We start from the raw sequence: 18,978 nt of genomic DNA on the forward strand, positions 1-18,978 counted from the left end.
TGAAAACAATAATATACCAGCTTCTAGGCAGGGATCACTACCTCTTTGTATACTAGAATCGAGCACACTGAGAACACCCAATAAATACGGACAGTTTATTGAAAGACAGAAACCAAAAACTTGGATGGTCTTTTAGCTTTTAACATTACACATCTGCATTTAACAAAACAAAATAGTATAAAACAAGCTTAGATACATCAATTAAATATATCAGGTGGGCCACCAGGTGGAGAGATGCCATACAACACTGTTTTGGGGACAGCCCTTGGCCCCTTACTGTCATTCACCATCCCAAAGCAGCACAGAACTCAAGATTATTAGGGAAGGGAACAGCTATTATAAGAATTATATAAGCATTTCCTCTGATTTGTGGGACATGTAATGTTACTTGAACAGGAAGCTTCCATGGGTTAAGAGAAAGACTCCTAACAACCAGGAAAGAATGAATTCTTCCATGTAAATACTTTCTAATGAAAGTGTACTTTGCAATGAGAACAAACTAATCAACTCTAACAAAAGTAATCTGATAAGCAATCCTTCAGAAGAAACACAAGTCCTAGTCAGGGGGTTTTAGAAGTCAGTTTGAATGCTTAATTTTCAAATAGCCTTGGAGATTATGGTAAAATTTATGCTCTAGCTATCTGATTTACAACAGGAATTACTCTTTTTCCTACTTTGGCATTTGACATAATGTTGGCATTTTCTTTTTTGGTATTGTATGGCAGTACAAAAGAGCAGTGAATGGACAGACTTTTTCACCAGAACATCTGGGTTCAAATCTTGGCTCTACCACACATACTACCTGTATGATTTTAGATAATTACTTAATCTCTCTGTACCTTAGTTTTCTTTTTTATAAAATAGAATAATAATAATAATACCTTCCTTATTAGGGTTGGGGTAAGGACTGTGTATGTTCCATACGTAAAGCACTCAGGAGAGTAGCAGTATATAGCAACCTTTACTAAATGTCAACTACCTTTAGTAATCGTTAGCATTTTTTACAATTAATGTATTCTTAACTTGAACAATTTTATATGTGAACCAGCCCATTGTCCATAAACAGTGAATAACAAGTAAATTATAATATCTCCTCTATGTTATAAAGATATACTGAAGACTTGATATTTGTGGGTGAAAGATGCCTATGCTTGAGTTTTAGAAGATCTCAACATCCTTGAAATCATACACAAAAATGAGTGTTACTAGGTGTGAATGTGTATTACTCTGGGGAGAGGATCCATAGCTCTTACCCAAGTCTTAAAAGGGTTGTGATCCCTAAGGAACAGGAAGCACTGCTCAGTCATCCCATTTAAAAAGGTATGCCCATATTACATGTAGGTGTCTGGAGACCAAGGCTGAACAGTATTCTTAACTGGATGTTATTCCCAAATATGTCCTTATTGTACATCTTGATTGCCTTATGATCCTTAAATGCTAGTTTCAATGGCCCTTTCAGTAAAAACATCCACACAGCTATACCAAGTTAGGATGTCATTAAGTCTTCAGTTCTTAGTTCTAGTTTGGACCTGTAGGTTCCATTTCAGATTTCGTTCAGTATATTAGAACAAATTCATCTGCTCATGAATATGGACTTAGAAGCAAATATTCTGTTTCCCTGAATAATGGAAATATATCACCCTTCTTCTGAATGTCTTTCTACCTGGTTCCAAGGGTACTGCTCCTGGAATATCTCCATACCTAATTGCTAATTTCCAGCAAAACAATTCCAGAGGAGGCAGAGTCACACAGACTTTTAGAACAAATGCAAATACTTCCAGAAATTCAAATTAAGACCTTAGTTCTGTTCTAACACAGAGTAGTGATTTTTCTTTGTCACTGACTACCTTTCCCCTCTTTGGACAGGTGGGAAATCATTTAACTTTTGCTCCTTAGTAATATCATTTCCTTTTGCCAATGAATTTCAAGTGATTTTTACCCCAGTGTATAGTATAAAAAAGTAACCAACATAACTTTTGTCTAGTGCTAGTTGAGCTCAGTATGGTCTGAAACAAGCCGTAGTTCTACATGACCAATAATAAGTCAACCTAGAGCAGGAAGCCTACAGGGCTCTCTCCATACTTTTACCTGTGAAGCAGTCAGGTTGGGAGAGGGTGCAGCCGACTGGGCGTGGTGGTGGTGGTACTGCTGTTGTTGCTGTAGCTGCTGCAGTGGTTGCTGCTGTGCTGTTTGTAGTTTGTTTTCAGATTGTGGTAATGGCTGTATTTGGAACTTGTCTGGTTGTTCTTGCTTTACTATCAGGTTCTTCCGGAGCTGTTCAACTACTCTTTTCTACCCCATGAAGACAAAAAGAAATGATATCTATTAGAACATTGCTCTATCCACTTTGTGAAATATGCAGCAGAGCTCTGTACCTCTGACATCTTTCTGTAACCAGCTTAATCTAAAACTTGTTATATCTAAAAGGTACAGACTCCACCTCTAAGGAGAAATCAATAGCATTAGAAACATTTTATATATCAAGGGAAACTGAGCCATACAGAGGAAAAGAAAAGATCATGGAGCTCACACAGTCAAGCTCAGATTTCTTAACTATTATTAGCTTGGTGGTGGAAGGGCAAGAAGAGTGTAGCCATGAGAATGACTCTGGAGACACAAATTTCAGTTTTGCTACTTACTAGCTCTCTGATGTTTTTGTCAAGTTACTTAACCTATCTGTGTCTCTATTTCCTGTTCTGTAAAGTGAGGAAATTAACATATCCTTGGGGTTTTTATGAGTACAAAGCTGCTGGATGTTAAGTACTCACAACTGTTACTGGTACATTGTTGGTCATTTAACTTTTTGTATCTGGTTACAGACACTGGCCATACTAATTTTCATCATTTTTTTAAATTTTTATTTATTTATGATAGTCACACACACACAGAGAGAGAGGCAGAGACATAGGCAGAGGGAGAAGCAGGCTCCATGCACCGGGAGCCCAGCGTGGGACTCGATCACGGGTCTCCAGGATTGCGCCCTGGGCCAAAGGCAGGCGCCAAACTGCTGCGCCACCCAGGGATCCCTAATTTTCATTATTTAAACAAACATCATATATCGGTTTCAAACATTAAACAGACTTTTATATAGATCTGATCTCAGAAATATGCCAAACAATATTTATTCTAAACCACTCAAATATATAACTCAGGAGCAGGACCTCTTTGCTGGGATAGGGTCTGTGGGAATGCACACAGACCCTATCTGTTTAGGCTGAGTAGGGATTTAGTTACATAGGATAAAAATTTAAAAACCAAACTTTCTTGAATTTTCTAGATCTTATTCAAATCTAAGAAAAATGTGTATTTGGATACTTCCATTACTATAATATATTTCAACACAATGTAAGCTCCATGAGGGCAAGGACCTATTTTGTCCACAATTACACTCTGGGCTAGAAATATGCAGCTAAGTAAATGTCTCTTCACAGGACGTATAAAGTGACCGGGACCAGGGACCAGGAAATGACTCAGGGAATATGCTATATAAAATCATCTGAGGCTAGACTTGGGCTGCCTTTCTTGGCCTGATAGCTGGAAGCAAGTATAAGCAACACTCATATACTTTCAAGTGAGTTCACCAGCTGAGGTTTGTTATTTCTGATAAAATAGACGGCCATTTTCTAATATAGATCATGAATGAAGAAAAAGAAGTAAATGAAGATTATTAAAGAGTTAAGTGGAACCATATGGCCAGGTTGATTTTCAAATTCCCCTTTATGATTCTAACCAACTTCATTGCACATATCCTCTAAAGAATCCAAACACGTAAGGTTACTTGCTTAACATATCTGAATATTAAAACATTTATAAAATGGACTTGTCAGTACAAAATATATTATTAAGAGAATTTTTATGCCTTTATTGATTCTTTTTAGGCAATAAAAATTTCATATAAAGGCTAATTTGGGGCAGGGAGAGAAGTCTGCTAAACTTTATACTCTGCTAGCACTGTCTCTTTGAATAGTTAATATTGAATAGTTGAATAGTTAAATATTACAAAGAAAAGAAAAAAGGATGCAGAGTCCAAAGTCTTTGCAGAAACCATCTGCAGAATAATAAAAATGCATATTAATAAAAATATCAAATTTTTATAAAAAATTAACTTTCAAGTCTTCAAAATCCTATTTCTCAAGGATAAAAGATAGAGTAATTGAACTGATACAGTTTAGGAGAAGGGCAAGTAGTGGCAGTGGTGCTACAGATAAAATTTTGAGTATCACAGGCAGGTTTTATTGCTTGGTGACTGCCAGAACATTATGACATTTAACAATTAAATCATTGTTGAGAGTTGCTTTCAGTCCCCCTCCGTAACATGTAACTGCATTAAACAAACATAGTAACAAATCAACTGAAGTGTACCATCAGTAGCCCAAGAAAGGAACTCCTAGAGCCTCTACAAAAAACCCCAGCTCAAATCAGGGAGAGATTATTTGAAATCATGAGGAAATAATAGAATGCCAATGTGACACCTGCCAAAAAATAAACTTTGAACAAAAGCAGCATAGGAAACGAAATAATTACTCTACCAGACACAAAAGGAAGAGATTTTTTTTTTTTTCCTTTACAGCCATCCCTGGGAAATACAGAGTGCTCTCCTACTTACTGTCTAACCGGGGTAAACTAGAAGCAAGAAACAAAGCCCGGAACCCACTCCCAGCGTTGCGTACAACAGAAGGGAACAGTAGGGGAAAAAACGAGGAAGGGATGCAGGCTAGAGTACTCTGCAGCCATATGGCTAGAACAAGGTGACGACCAATCAGAAACAGGATCAGGAAAGTGGGAGTCAGTGAGTCACACTGCATTCACAACTGTTCCTCCCCCAGGGCCTGAAACAAAGCCTGTAGAACCTGTGGGGAGGCACAGGGATCAAAATACTTACAAACTTATATTAGCCATTGAGAGAAGGGGAGGGTAAGAGAAGAAAGCCATGCATATAGGACACAGGTTAGATCATATGAGCTGGATAAAATTTTCTTTGAAAGAAGGCTTTGGTGTATTTCTGAGCACCACCCAGAAATGCACTGCCCCTGCCCTCCTTGCTACATTCACATTAGAAGAATGCCAAGCGTGTAGCTGTGCATGTCTATGAAATTAAAAAAATCAAGGTCTGAGGGAAGCATTGATACCTTCTGTCACTTAAATATCTATCGCTGTGTTTTTAAAACCAACAATTTGAAGTTAAGTGAGCTCCACAGTGGAAGCCTGCCTTAGGTGTCCAGCAGCCCTCTTTTAAAAAGGGCTGGCTAATACAGGAGCTGCCGTGTGCTTTAGCTGGCTTTTCTAAGTCCCACCACCCAGTCTTGTTCTAGAGCTTTAGTCCTGCAGCTCTGGCAAACATACCAGTTACTTTAACTCCAGCAGGCCATCGGATCAGTACCAGTTAAGTGGCAGTAAGAGAACATAGCTATCAAATTTCATAAATTTTAGCTACGTGCTATCAAGCAAAGTTCTTAAGTATTCTCTCATTTTCACAGGAAGTGAGCCTATATTTTTTATTAGTATGTGTTTTAAACAAAGAAATCATGACTTTGGCTGGTCATTAAAGAAGGTTATACAAAATAAACAATCTGGTATTTTCAATGTTATTCACATATAAAGGAGATCTTGCAATGGAGCTAATTACCTTGGAACATTAACCTTAGCTTTGAGAAAAGGCTAAGTGTCACATACTGGCCATTTGTCACTGACTAATAAGTTAATGAAAGTAAAAAAGTAGGGATCCCTGGGTGGCGCAGCGGTTTGGCGCCTGCCTTTGGCCCAGGGCGCGATCCTGGAGACCTGGGATCGAATCCCACATCGGGCTCCCGGTGCATGGAGCCTGCTTCTCCCTCTGCCTGTGTCTCTGCCTCTCTCTCTCTCTCTGTGTGTGACTATCATAAATAAATAAAAATTAAAAAAAAAAAAAAAAAGTAAAGGAAGCAGGGAGAAAGGAGATGAGAAACGAAAAAGCTGTAGAGAATGAAGGCAGAAGGGAAGGAGAAAAGGTCAGTAACTTATCATCTTTAATATATTTTCTGTAACAATAGGCCACTGGGCCTGGTGTCCCGAATGGCTAGTACCGCCCCCTCCGATCAATTCATCTGTCAAGAACTGTTCCATAAACCCAGCATGTAATTCCAAGCCTCAGATTCCTCTGACATTCAAATCACTAGGTTTTATCAGGACTTGTTCAGGCAGAAGAGTTCACAGAGCCTGTAACACTTCAAGTCACAGTTTCTGAGACAGGTAGTCATGGTGATCAATATTGTGACATTCAGCGATACTATCAACATGTTCACACGACAGCAAGATAGATCCCAAGGAAAAATACAGAAGTTTATAGGTTCAACTCAACAGAAAATTGGGTTCGTTTTTCAGCTATATAAGTCGATCATTCCAAGCTCCATGGCACTAGTCAATAAAGAACGGAGATGGGGAGCTGGCGGGACAGCTCCTCCCTCCCTCCAATCAAGCCACCACTTTATTTTCATCAAATTCTCACACAAATTTTAAAAAGCTTCTCTCAAAAGGAGCTCCAGGTACAAGGCCTTGCCCTCTATAATTGCATGTCAGTGATTCAGTCAGTCACTCAACCTATTTGTGTTCCACTCTGCATTATCTGTTTTATATCAATTATGATAAGGCAACACCCACTCAAACATCTTCTTACATGGTACTGCCTTAAAAATTCATCCTTTGTCCCCTCCATGAATCAATCATATAATCTGAAAATAGAATCTGCACCCTTCATACCAGAGACTGAAAACGACTGTAACTTTTCACAAATCCAGCAAGACAAGAACAAATCTTACCTGTCTTCCTCCCTAAAATGCAGTGAAAAAAATTTCCAGGTCTTCAGACTCACCAATTGCTCAAATGAAACAAGTGACACTAAATTTTGTTATGCAGAAAACTAACACAGAGAAATTTATATTTGTTGGGATGCCTGAGTGACTCAGTGGTTGAGCATCTGCCTTTGGCTCAGGGCATGACCCTGGAAACCAGGATCGAGTCCTACATTGGGCTTCCTACATGGAGCCTGCTTCTCCCTCTGCCTATATCTCTGCCTCTCTCTAGGTCTCTCATGAATAAATAAACAAAATCTCAAAAAAAATGTATATTTGTTGTAGTCAAAATTTACTCACAGATTAAAAAAAAACAAACTTTACTGTCTGAGTGAAATTCAACCACTGCATTCATAAGTAAAACCAATATTCATCAACACTGAAGACACTAGAAAGAGATATGATATCAGTGTGCAGAATGCTACTACAAAATTATCCTCTAAAGAACAGGGGATGTGTTACTGACATAAAATTAGTGACAAAATTAAATCTTGGGTAAAAGGTATGTACTATTAAAGGGAAATAAAAAATTGAGTGAAAATTCTATCATTTCATGAACAAGAACACAAGGAAAAGACAATAAATTCAAAATAAGTCCCTTTCTAATGCAGTAAGTAAAATTCAAGGAAAGAACATGCACTGAAGTTATTAGAGAATGAATGTTCTAGGAGAGACAAACAGGACAGAATTTTGACAGAGAAGAAGGAGGAGGAATATTGGCAGCAGCAGATATAAAAATATACTTAGCTAAAAATAACTGCATTTTATTTGTTTTATAAGGCACTAGGAAAGTTTTTCCCAGACTCTCTGATACTTAGTTTCAGGGTTAGTATTAGACAAATACTTTCTAACCTATAAAACCTTTTAAAAAGGAATATACCCTTTAAACATACCACCCATTTGATAGAAGCATTATCTACAACCACCTCATCTTATACAGTGGTGAACTGTTTATGCTGTCTACTAAGGAGGATTTGCTTGATCTTAGAGAGTTGGGAACACTGGTACTTACTTTAGAGTTCTGCAAAGTGTCATGGAATTTCTACAGTACAATATAAACGAATTAAAGACAGCAGCAGTTGGAATTATCATAGTTTTTTAAAAATAAAGTTCAAAATTCTCTACATGGATGCTTAACAGATGGTGGAGAATACACATGTCATGTTACTGATTAGACTTTGGCTTACTTTTTTAATTAAAAAAATATTTGTTGGGGTTTACTCTTCCTTCAACACACACACACACACACACACACACACACAATGGTATTTAAATCAATAGGTTTCACATCCTGTCTCCACAGGAAATTAGATGTTTTATTCATAACAATGGGCTTTATATTCCATGTCCATAGAGGATTAAATCCTTTATTTGATAACCTGATTGAAATGTGGTTCTTAGTTCATTCATGCCCTAAAAGATAAACTCCACCCCTATGAAAGACTGTTAAGACTGCCTCAGTTAGACTCTGCCTAAACCTAGGGACCCTTCTAAGAACCTGGGAACTGCCATTTTTTGCATCCAACAAGAAAGGGTGTAGCTGTTGTACTCGGGAGAGATGTGGCCCTTGGAGCACTAAGGTTCTCTGGCATGTAACATACCTGGATGTAAGGGCAAAATAGTATAAACACAAGTCTTAAAAAGAGCAATGTGTGCTGGGAATGATGGTTTTAAGATATTTCTGTACAATAAAAGATGAAGGAAATCAAAATAAGAACCTATTTGGCTTACAATTAAGTTCTCTGTGTTTCTTTGAAGCACTAAGCTACACTGTCCTGCCTGTTTCAGAAAAATATTGAGGGTCACTGCACTAATGGAAGAGTTCTTTAGAAAACTGTTGAGGGCAATGTGAAAATAAGGGATGATAATGAATGAATAATACAATTTGTCTAATAGGAATTTTAACTGAGAGCAACAGCTACTTAAATGTGACTTTTACTTCCAATGTTGGTTATATTTCAATCACTTGATTTTTTTTAAAGATTTATTTATTTATTCATTCAGAGAGAGCAAGAGAGAGGCAGAGACACAGGCAGAGGGAGAAGCAGGCTCCATGCAGGAAGCCCGATGCGGGACTCGATCCCGGGTCTCCAGGATCACTCCCCAGGCTGCAGGCGGCGTTAAATCACGGTGCCACCGGGGCTGCCCAATCACTTGATTTTTAACATCAAATAGTTTTGTGTTAGTTTTTCAAATGGGAATCACCAAAAATAGTACAGGATTAAGAAAGAGAATGCTACGTGTTGACTATCTCAAAAATCAAACACATTAGGGAGTATTTCCCTGTACAGAAATCTAGGTATGGTCCAGATTTCTTATACTGCTATAGTGATTCAGGGCCATATTCTGAATGCATGAAGTAGATGTCCAATTTAAATGTAACCTGACCCAGCAAACACAGTAATGAGAACAGCAGAAAAAAAAACATAAGAATCATTTATAATCTGCACAATTTAGCTGCTTGCTAATATTAAAAAGTGCCTGAATCTTTGTGTTTGTACCACAATGAGATATGACACAGAGGCTATTAATTTGTAAATTAAGCTCCAGTTCATCAAAATGCATGCCCCTCTATAACTATGTGTTACAGACCTGCACACACCACCAGGCTGTCATTCATCATTCCATGGCTCTATTCCACAACTTAAAAGGCAGCATTGCCTTGTTAATGTCAGAGTTGTCCCATACACTATAGAAATTCTCTCTTTGCTCTGTCCTGAAGCTGCTGTGGTTGGTTTTCTTCACAAAAGAATTATGATTGGAGGTTGCTGTGCAGTAGCTGTCCCTGACAAGTTGGATATGAAAATACAATTTGAGCACAGTAATGATCCTAAAACAGGAGGGAAAAGGTGGAACAAAACCAAAAACCTCTATCATTTTATGGGATACTGTTCAGATAAAAGATGGCTTTGCCTATTCCAAGCTCTAGGTACAATGAAAGAACATAGGATGCCCTCTTTTCACAAAAACACAAGGCAGAGTAAGATGCTGGAAGAGGTAAACATAATAGGTAACTAAATTCCATGCAAAATACATGGACGTGAATCAATCATGTCTAAATCGTGAGGATCTTTTGACCATCCTTAATTCTGCAGTTTTACCTTAAAAGAGAGAAAAAGACAACACTATTAGAATAATATACTACATCAGGCAGACTACATCAAGTAGAAAATATTCTATGATGAAATGTAGTATTTTCCTTGCATGTGAAAAAATAAGTCTTACAAATCACTAAACACTGACATGTTGAATTGGGAAGTATCTTAACAAAAGTACATTCTGAACAACACTCTTGGTGTTTAAAAACATAATTGTAAAAAAAATAAAAATAAAAACATAATTGTTATCATCTCCCATAACATCATAAACACACAGATTTAAAAGAGATTCCAAGGCTACCAAATGAATGTCTCTTAATTTCACAAATATCTGCTATTTCAGTAGTTTATCACCAAATATTTGTTACAATCACTTAAAGAGAAAAATGATCAGTGTTACAAATTTGCTTTCTGACACGACTCTACATAAAACAACCCAGAGGAAGCAATTCCATCACCTATGTACACTGCCAAGATGAGAGATGGTTAACTTCAAGGGACTGGATCTTCCAAGACACGTGACAAAGGATGATTTGCACTACTCTGTGTTTAGTCTGAGTTTTCTGCATCAGAGACAGAAGAAATTTGAACTCATCTTTCAGAATTTCAGAGCGGGTTTGCTTTTTTGTTTTAACTTGTCAGTACTAGAAATTTTAGTAGAGAGCTAGAGATTCAGCAACATAGAAGAAAAGCATGAATAATCTAATGAATAAAAAGCATTTGGTTAAAATTTTAAGTAATTTATTAAATCTTAAGGGTGAAGAAAAACATTTTTCACAGGCTATGAAAACCACTAAATCCAGCCCATGAATCTCTATGTGAATATTTAGTTTTTACACACACACGTGCACACACACACACACACACACACACACCCTCCAAGGCTTAGAAAAGATGGTATGGCTGCGGCTGCAGTAAAAATGATTTGTTGCTTTTATCTCCTTTCAGCATACTTCTTAGAACTAAAGGTGGAGCTCATGCTTTTTACACCTCTATTCTTCAGTTTCCATATCCAACAAAATTACCGAGGTTCAGGGTCAGAAGAGAGTGCACTGTACTGAACATAAGATCAGTCCCTTGATTTTTAAAATTAGACTTTATTTTTTAGAGTAGCTTTAAATTCATAGTAAAGTTGAGTGGAGAGTACAGATAATTCCCATATGTCCTCTGCACTCCCCTCCCTCCCTATCAACATCCCCATCAGAATAGTATATTTATTAAAACTGATAAATCTACACATTGACACCTCATTATCACATAAAATCCAGTTTGTTTTTTATTTTTTTAAAGATAGATTTATTTATTTATTTATTTATTCATTCATTCATTCATTCATGAGAGACACACAGAGAGAGAGGCAGAGACACAGGCAGAGGGAGAAGCAGGCTCCTCACAGGGAGACTGATGCGGAACTCGATCCCAGATCCCAGGATCACACCCTGAACTGAAGGCAGACGTTCAACCGCTGAGCCACTCAGGTGGCCCTAAAATCCAGTTTACACTAGGATTCACTCCCAATGCTGTATATTCTATGCATTTTGACCAACGTATAATGACGTGTATACACTATTACAGTATATGGAATAGTTTTATTGCCCTAAAACCTGTCTGTGCCCTAAAACCTCCCTCCCACCAACCTCTGGGGCAACCAGTGACCATTTTATTATCTCCATAATTTTGCCTTTTCCAGAATGTCCTACAGTTGAAATCATGTAGCAGGTAGCCTTTTCAGACTGGTTTCTTTTAGTAATATGCATCTCAAGTTTCTCCATGTCTTTTCATGGCTTGATAGCTCGTTCTTTTAAGCACTGGGCAATATTCCATTGTCTGGATGTACCACAGCAGTTTCTTGACTTTTAGACACAGTCTAATGTGGCAGTGGTGAATTCTATAATGGTTACAATAGAAACAGCAATTTTATCAGATAGATATTGCCTGCCAGGTAGGACACTGCGGCCCTGGAGTATCTGCATGACTTGACCTAAGTCTCAAACCAGGGGTAGAGTCAGACTGAATTAATACTTCTAGTTCCTCATATCTAATTCCAAATCCACCCCTTTGATCCCCCTTAATTACTTTACTTGCTGGTAAGGGACTATGAGCCCTCACATCTATATACTACATAATATAGCAAGTCACAAAAGCAACTCATAAAAAATATATATTTAAGATATATATGATATATATTTAAGATATATAAATTTAAGATATATATATGATAAAATTGTTATTTCTATTGTAATATATATATATATATATATATATATATATATATATATATATCCTCCACCCTTAGGAAAAATACGTAGAGAGGCAGTATCATGCAGCAAAAATAATATAAAGGCTAAAAAAAAAAAAAACCTAGTCTCGTATTTGTCACTAAGCTACATTTGTGACTTTGGGTATATTATCTACCTATTCTTGGGCTCAGCTTTTCTCAGTCTCCAAAATTCTCTTCTGCTTAAAATTCTATGAATCTCTGAATGGCAAGAATACAATCTCTTGATCTATACTTTTTTATAAGTGCTATACACAGAAAACTAATGCTCATAATGATGATCTTGACACACTACAAAGAAGCTAAATCATTAAAAATGTTTCATTCTGGGACTGAAAACTCACAGGCAGGTAATGGACATGAATGAAACAGGCCAGCCATGAGATAATAAGGAGTGATAAGGACTAAGGTCAACTCAAGAGGGAGGGCCCTGTCTAAAGGCACTAATGTAAGAACTGCTTTTAACACTACAAGGCAAACAAAGTATCTCTGCCAGTTAGATTAAGTCCAGGGGCTACCAGTCTTCAATCCCTAGGCAATAATTACATTCAGTGAAGTGTAGTTCCTGGGAGAGAAATCAGCCATTACTTAGAAATATTTTCAACAATAGGAGGTGAGTCAAAAAGGACTTCAGATAACCAGAAAAATAATATGGCTTTCTGGTTAATTAAAATTTACTATTGTAAAAGGGTGGGGATGTGACTTTTGTGGGAAGAAGTGCAGACATACAAAGCAAGTAATCAATGGGTACTGAGAAGAGTATGGTTAGGATAAAATATCCAAAGATAGGAGAGAGACAAACAGCTACATACAAAATATAGAAGAGTGAAAAAATTAATAATGTGTTCCAGAAATGTGCTGACTTTATCAAAATAGCTTAAAATACCTCACAGATAATTTAACCCCCTCCTTGTCACATCATACCAAAGAAGAATGAATTGGAATCAGTTTATCTAAGCACTGAACTGTGGCTGCCTCTAGGGCTGGAGAAAGCAGCTGCTTAAACAGCCGCATTGTAGAGGTCAGAAAAATGAAAACTGCCTTGTTGAAGCTGTCCAGGGAATTACAGTAAGCAAAATGTGATCATCAGACTTGGAACCCAACCAGGACATGAGCAACATCTCCTACATTTAACCGGTTCTCGTTTTTGAGTACTGAGACTTTTCAAAATCATTTAACTTACATGATTAAGAAAAAAAGGAATTCATGTTACAAAAATATGGATTATTTAATAAACTTTCAAGAATTCTACTTTCTGAGTGAACCCTAGATGAAAAATGATGGTACTGCTGTCCACAATTTTCCTAATGGTGTGATATTTTTAGCTTAAGTAATCATTCATACATGTACGTAGCACTTTACACATGTAAATTTTCATACCCTCTTAGAAAATAAGATTTTCACAACTGTGTAGGGTGGATTAGAGCAAGTGTCATTGATTCAGACAGGGAAAGTGAGGCATATTGTGACCAATGGCCAACCAGAAGTTGCATAGTTACCTGACAGTAAAACAGGCACTAGAATATGGAATCCTCATCCTCTAGAAACTAGTCTGAATGAAGCTCTGTTCACTGAACAAAGAGCTGGAGCTCATTTGTCTGAGCCAACACTTCTGGGGCTGACAGGAGGTTGGGTGATATCCAAGTGGACTGACTGAATGTAAAATATACTGGAGTGGGGAGATGAGCCAAGGGGGAGAGATGTCCTTTGCTGGACATCAGTCTCTAGATACAGTAAACTGCCAGGAAACAATGACAGGCTGTTGAAAACCAAGGAAGTAAGCTGTGCAACAAACTGAAGGGACCAAGCAGGAAAGAAGCCAGAGGATGTGGTCAGGGTTGGAAATGTGACAGCCAGAGGTGAGGCATGAACAGCTCAAGAGATCAGTCTGGAGCAAATTGTACTGACTATGTCCACTCTGAGGCACGCTTCCTATAAACAGCTCTCAGCACTTAAAAGGACTGGGAAAGTTCTTTAAGGGATTGGACAGTGCTAGATGACTTGGTCCAAAATGCCAGAGACTATATTTCTGTCACCAAAGATACCCTTTCTAGCAGCCAAACCAACAAGAACGATATGCATCTCCATCTATGGAGTGTGATGGACAACGTTAAGATTCTATTGCTAACCTTCTATCTCAAGCCAAAACTTCATTTCTGGAACAATGACTTCAATTTAATAAATGGAATGGATGTTGGCAACATTTAAACTGGTAAATTATTGGATTCCAGTGGGTTTTTAAAGGTGTATATCACAGCAAATTACGTATCAGCCACTAATACAAAGCTGGATTTAAAATTTTTGTTCATTAACAGATTTATCCTACTGCCATAAAAACCATACAGCTATTCTGCTTTTAAAATAGAGCACAAATGATCAAAAGTCATATGCAAAGGGGCCGGGGAAATAACATTATAAACTACAAAGAGAGGTTTTATTTTTTTTTTTTAAAGATTTTATTTATTTATTCATAGACACAGAGGGAGAGAGGCAGAGACACAGGGAGAGGGAGAAGCAGGCTCCATGCAGAGAGCCCAATGTGGGACTCGATCCCGGGTCTCCAGGATCACAACCCAGGCTGCAGGCGGAGCCAAACCGCTGCGCCACCAGGGCTGCCCCAAAGAGAGGTTTTAAATCTGCCTCCTCACTTCCAGAGCTTCTACTAGAAATCCTGGCTGCTCCTCCCTGACCCGTCATGCAAGACCAGAGCTCAGTATCAATAAGACTGCTGTGCAAGTGACACGGCCATCATTTCTGTTTAGTCTCCACAGGCCTCATGGATGTGGTGCTGCATTTACTTATCTCAGTAGGCAGCATGGCCTCACCAAGAGTGGTTGTGTTTCAAACTTAGTAAGAACAAGGTGCCATGGGTTTTGTTGTTGTTGCATGGTTCCACAACACCTTATTTCAACTCTCTGCTGAGCTGGCAAAAGCACTAAATCAACCCAGCTCCGCTTACCCTTCAGCTGTTCCAGTAGCAGGACGACTTTGCAACATTCACTGGCAATGTGACACACGAGTAACACAGATTTGTCTAGTCATCACACCCTTTGAACGTCTCCTTGGTCCTTCTCTGTCCTTGTCTCTCCCAGCTGCAATTTTCACAAATTTCCTTACTAAATATTTCCTGTGATATTTTCAACTGAAGGACGTAAGGATTGAACTTTATCTTGAGCCCGCAGAAATGTGTGTAATCTTTATGCTACATGTAGATCCTAAGAGAAAGACCTGTCAGGTGGTACTTGGGCCTCCTACAGTCGACTGTGTTCAGGTGCTGAGCATGAGGAGAGATGACTGTCTCCATTCCCTTTGAAAGAACCCAGTTGATTTAAGGATGGTTGGGATCTTCCTGGAGAAAGCAAGGATACCTGTCGTCTGATGGATACGTTGGAATAGACCTGCCCCTGTGCAGGCTGTCAGCCTTGCCACTAATCAGAGGGGAGAAAGTATATTTAGGAAGAGAAAATGGAACAAATTGACTAGAAAAGAAGAAGTGACGCAGAAGTACAATGTTCAACATGCAGCTTTTCTTGGTGGTTGAAGGTGCTCCTTTCCTGTAACAGGAAGGAATCATTCCTACACAGGGGTGCATACCTATACTTCACAGGGTGTTTGTTTGTCTGACAGTTATACTGTCATAATTTTAGATAGTTAAACCTCTGCTCCAGGGTTTATAAAAGATCAGAGCACTTGTCACTCTTGGTGCAGGTAGAGTGAGATAGAGTGGTTGAGCAGTTCATTTTTCTTTATAATTACACTCCATTAACCTTCCACATGAGAGCTCCCCTGTGCTTTCATACCAGCAGCACCAACTGGCTGCATTTGATAAGGCTCTATACAGAGGCTGCAAGACCAGCACACGCAACAAAAGGAACACTTTAATACTGCAGACTTAAGCAGAAGCTCAACACAACCCCACAGCCCCTTTACTTACTGGCACACGTCCTCAACTCAATTATACATGTATGGACAAAAACAAACAGAAAACGTAAAGCCTGCAATGAGCAAACAGATGATGGCCACTTACTTAACCCAGAAGTTGATCTGAAAATCTTCTGATAATCTTTACAGTACTAAGACCCCAAATTTATTATTATTTTTCTAACCTTTGATAATGTGGTATCCTGTAAGAAATGTACTCAAGATACTAAAGCTTACAGGGTGACACAATACGGGGTGATCTATATTACAATTAGATCACACTGGTTTCTACAAGCTGCATGGTGTAAAAGTAATTTACATGCTAAAGTATTTCTCCTTACCCATCTCTCAGTAACTCATTTAAAAAAAATGGTTAAGAACTAGCACTGAGTCTATTTCTACCCTTCTTGACAGTGGCCACATAAATGACTTCCTTTATGAGAGAGAAAGAGACCTATTCCATTAATAATGCATTCTCCTGGAGTTTTTAATGTAGCACCCAGAACGCTTTCCATATGCCCAAGAGTAGATTAGTACTTTTCTCTACCCTGAGCAAAGACTAGGTTTTACATGCTTGAGCAGATAAAACGAAAGCCAATTTGGGAAGTAGGTGCTGGCACAATTAATCTTGAATAGGCTCCCAATTATTTGGGAAACAAAAGGTAGCTATATTTATACTTCTGCCTTAACTAATGGCATTCACAGTCTTCACACATCTCAGAATAAGTTTTCGGTCATGCTAATTTGTGCTTCTGGGTACATCTCCTAATGGTGACCTAAGGGAAGGTCAACAGGTATCCTAACAATGATACTCACTACCACCTCACTTTCTTTGTCAAATGTATATACTAAAGATGTTTGTCTATGAAAAATGTAACCTGACAGAGAATTAAAGCATAGGAACTCAAGCGGCACAGTATTTCCTTTATCAAATGTTATATTTAAAACACTGTTCTAGAGCTATAAAACTACAGCAAAATCTTGTTTTTGAAAATTAATGAGATGCTTAGTACTTCTGAAAGCATTTGGCAGAGAAACGACTGTTTACATTTTGAAGATGGATGATTAGATCTGGGAATTCTATATTCTTCCTTTTTTCTATGCCTTATGTATGAAACGGAAGGATTTTTTCCATTAATATTTTTCTTTAGCTTAATACCATTACAAACTTACATTACTGTGTGTTTTTATGATACTTATCACCACAGTATCCTTTTAAAAAATGCTTTTCTTAACCCAAGTATCAGATCTGGGCTTCCAACTAAAATTTTGTAATTCTTTAAAACCCAGGATCCAAAAAAAAAAAAAAAAAAAAACCAGTATCAACGATAAAATTTTAATATTTTTTGCTACATATTACATGCTAAAGTATTTAGCATGATGATGTTGAATGACTATATGCCAAAAGATAAAACCAACCTATGCCTAAGGAAGCAGCTCCTGAAAATGTTGGGCCTTTCAATGTCCAGATCTGTGTGACAATCAGATTTCTCCTCTGCCTAATCATGAATATTTTTCATTTCCCAATGAATAGAATTTCATTCACTAAGTACTTGTTTTTTAGTTTTAAGAGTGGCAGACAAATTAAAATTCTACTCTCTATAACCTGGTAAGAATCAGGCAAAAGCCAATCTACCTGTTCAGGATCTGTCGTTCTGACTCATTGTTGGGCCATCTGTTTATGTGTGCTGCTTGTCTCACAGTGCAAATCAACCTGCTGCTGCGCAGACCTGCCTCACGCTGCAAACTCATTCTGCAATTTCAACCTCCCTCACCAGCAATAGGTCCTCTTATCGGAATCTAAAACTACCACTTCAATCAACCAGAGTCAGACCTTATTCTACTGCTCTTGTACAAAAAAATGATACACCACAGGCCCACGTGCAAACAGGTCATCTCTGAATGCTGGGCTTGTGAGGAAGGTGGCAGCATATTTCTGCTCCTATCAAAACATTTTAGTACCATCAGTGGCAATCAGCCTGCTACTCAGGAATATACATGTACTACTGTGGTGAGAGGCTAAAAAGATTACTGAATCCCAGAAGACAAGGGCATGAACTACAAATACAAACCATTCTGGCCTTGTTTTAAAGACTGGCAACTTATTCATAGATGGGTTTCCATCTGTGTGATTAGCACAGAAATTTAAAGCAGGATTAGAAAAGGTTCTTGGGACATCCTTTGAAATTTGCTTGCTGTTTTGCATGTACTTTGCTAATCACTCTCTCATCTTAGATTTTATTTTTAATATTTTTTTTCTTTATTTATTTATGATAGTCACACACAGAGAGAGAGAGAGAGAGGCAGAGACACAGGCAGAGGGAGAAGCAGGCTCCATGCACCGGGAGCCCGACGTGGGATTCGATCCCGGGTCTCCAGGATCGCGCCCTGGGCCAAAGGCAGGCGCCAAACAGCTGCGCCACCCAGGGATCCCTCATCTTAGATTTTAAAGGATACTAGGGCCATGAATAGGATGGAGAGCAGAATAAGGTTTGAAGACAATACTTATTGAACATACCTAGAGAGTATATAGTGTTGTATTAACTGTTGGGGTTATAACATAAAAAGTTAATTTCTTTAAGAGGTGTATATAGCTATTTCAGGAAATAGAAGATGCATATGCAAAAGAACTGTAATATTTCCTGTGGAGTATTAATAAACAAAATTATTGTAAGATTTTTTAAAAATATGTAAACAGACAGCAAGCAAGCAATAGAGAAAGTGGAGCCACATATAGAATATAAGATCAACCCTGGGAGAGTGCACATTTTGAGCAATGCTACATCCAAGGAAATTTTGGGGGGAGAAAACAATTAAAGATAAGCTATCAATAATCATTTTAAATTATTACTTT

General features: G+C 38.0%; 1 protein-coding gene across 18 annotated transcripts in view; it reads right to left on the minus strand.

Moving 5' to 3' along the window:
• The window catches only part of PHF21A (PHD finger protein 21A), a 196,928-nt gene that overhangs the window by 51,245 nt on the left and 126,705 nt on the right, over window positions 1–18,978 (minus strand). For all 18 annotated transcript variants that reach the window (XM_077863021.1, XM_077863020.1, XM_077863034.1 and 15 more), the window contains one exon: window positions 2,089–2,292. In XM_077863021.1, the coding sequence (XP_077719147.1) occupies window positions 2,089–2,292 (204 nt within the window). The remainder of the gene's footprint in view (window positions 1–2,088; window positions 2,293–18,978) is intronic.

Source organism: Canis aureus, chromosome 21 (genome assembly GCF_053574225.1).
Source record: "Canis aureus isolate CA01 chromosome 21, VMU_Caureus_v.1.0, whole genome shotgun sequence".
Classification (NCBI taxonomy): Eukaryota; Metazoa; Chordata; class Mammalia; order Carnivora; family Canidae; genus Canis; species Canis aureus.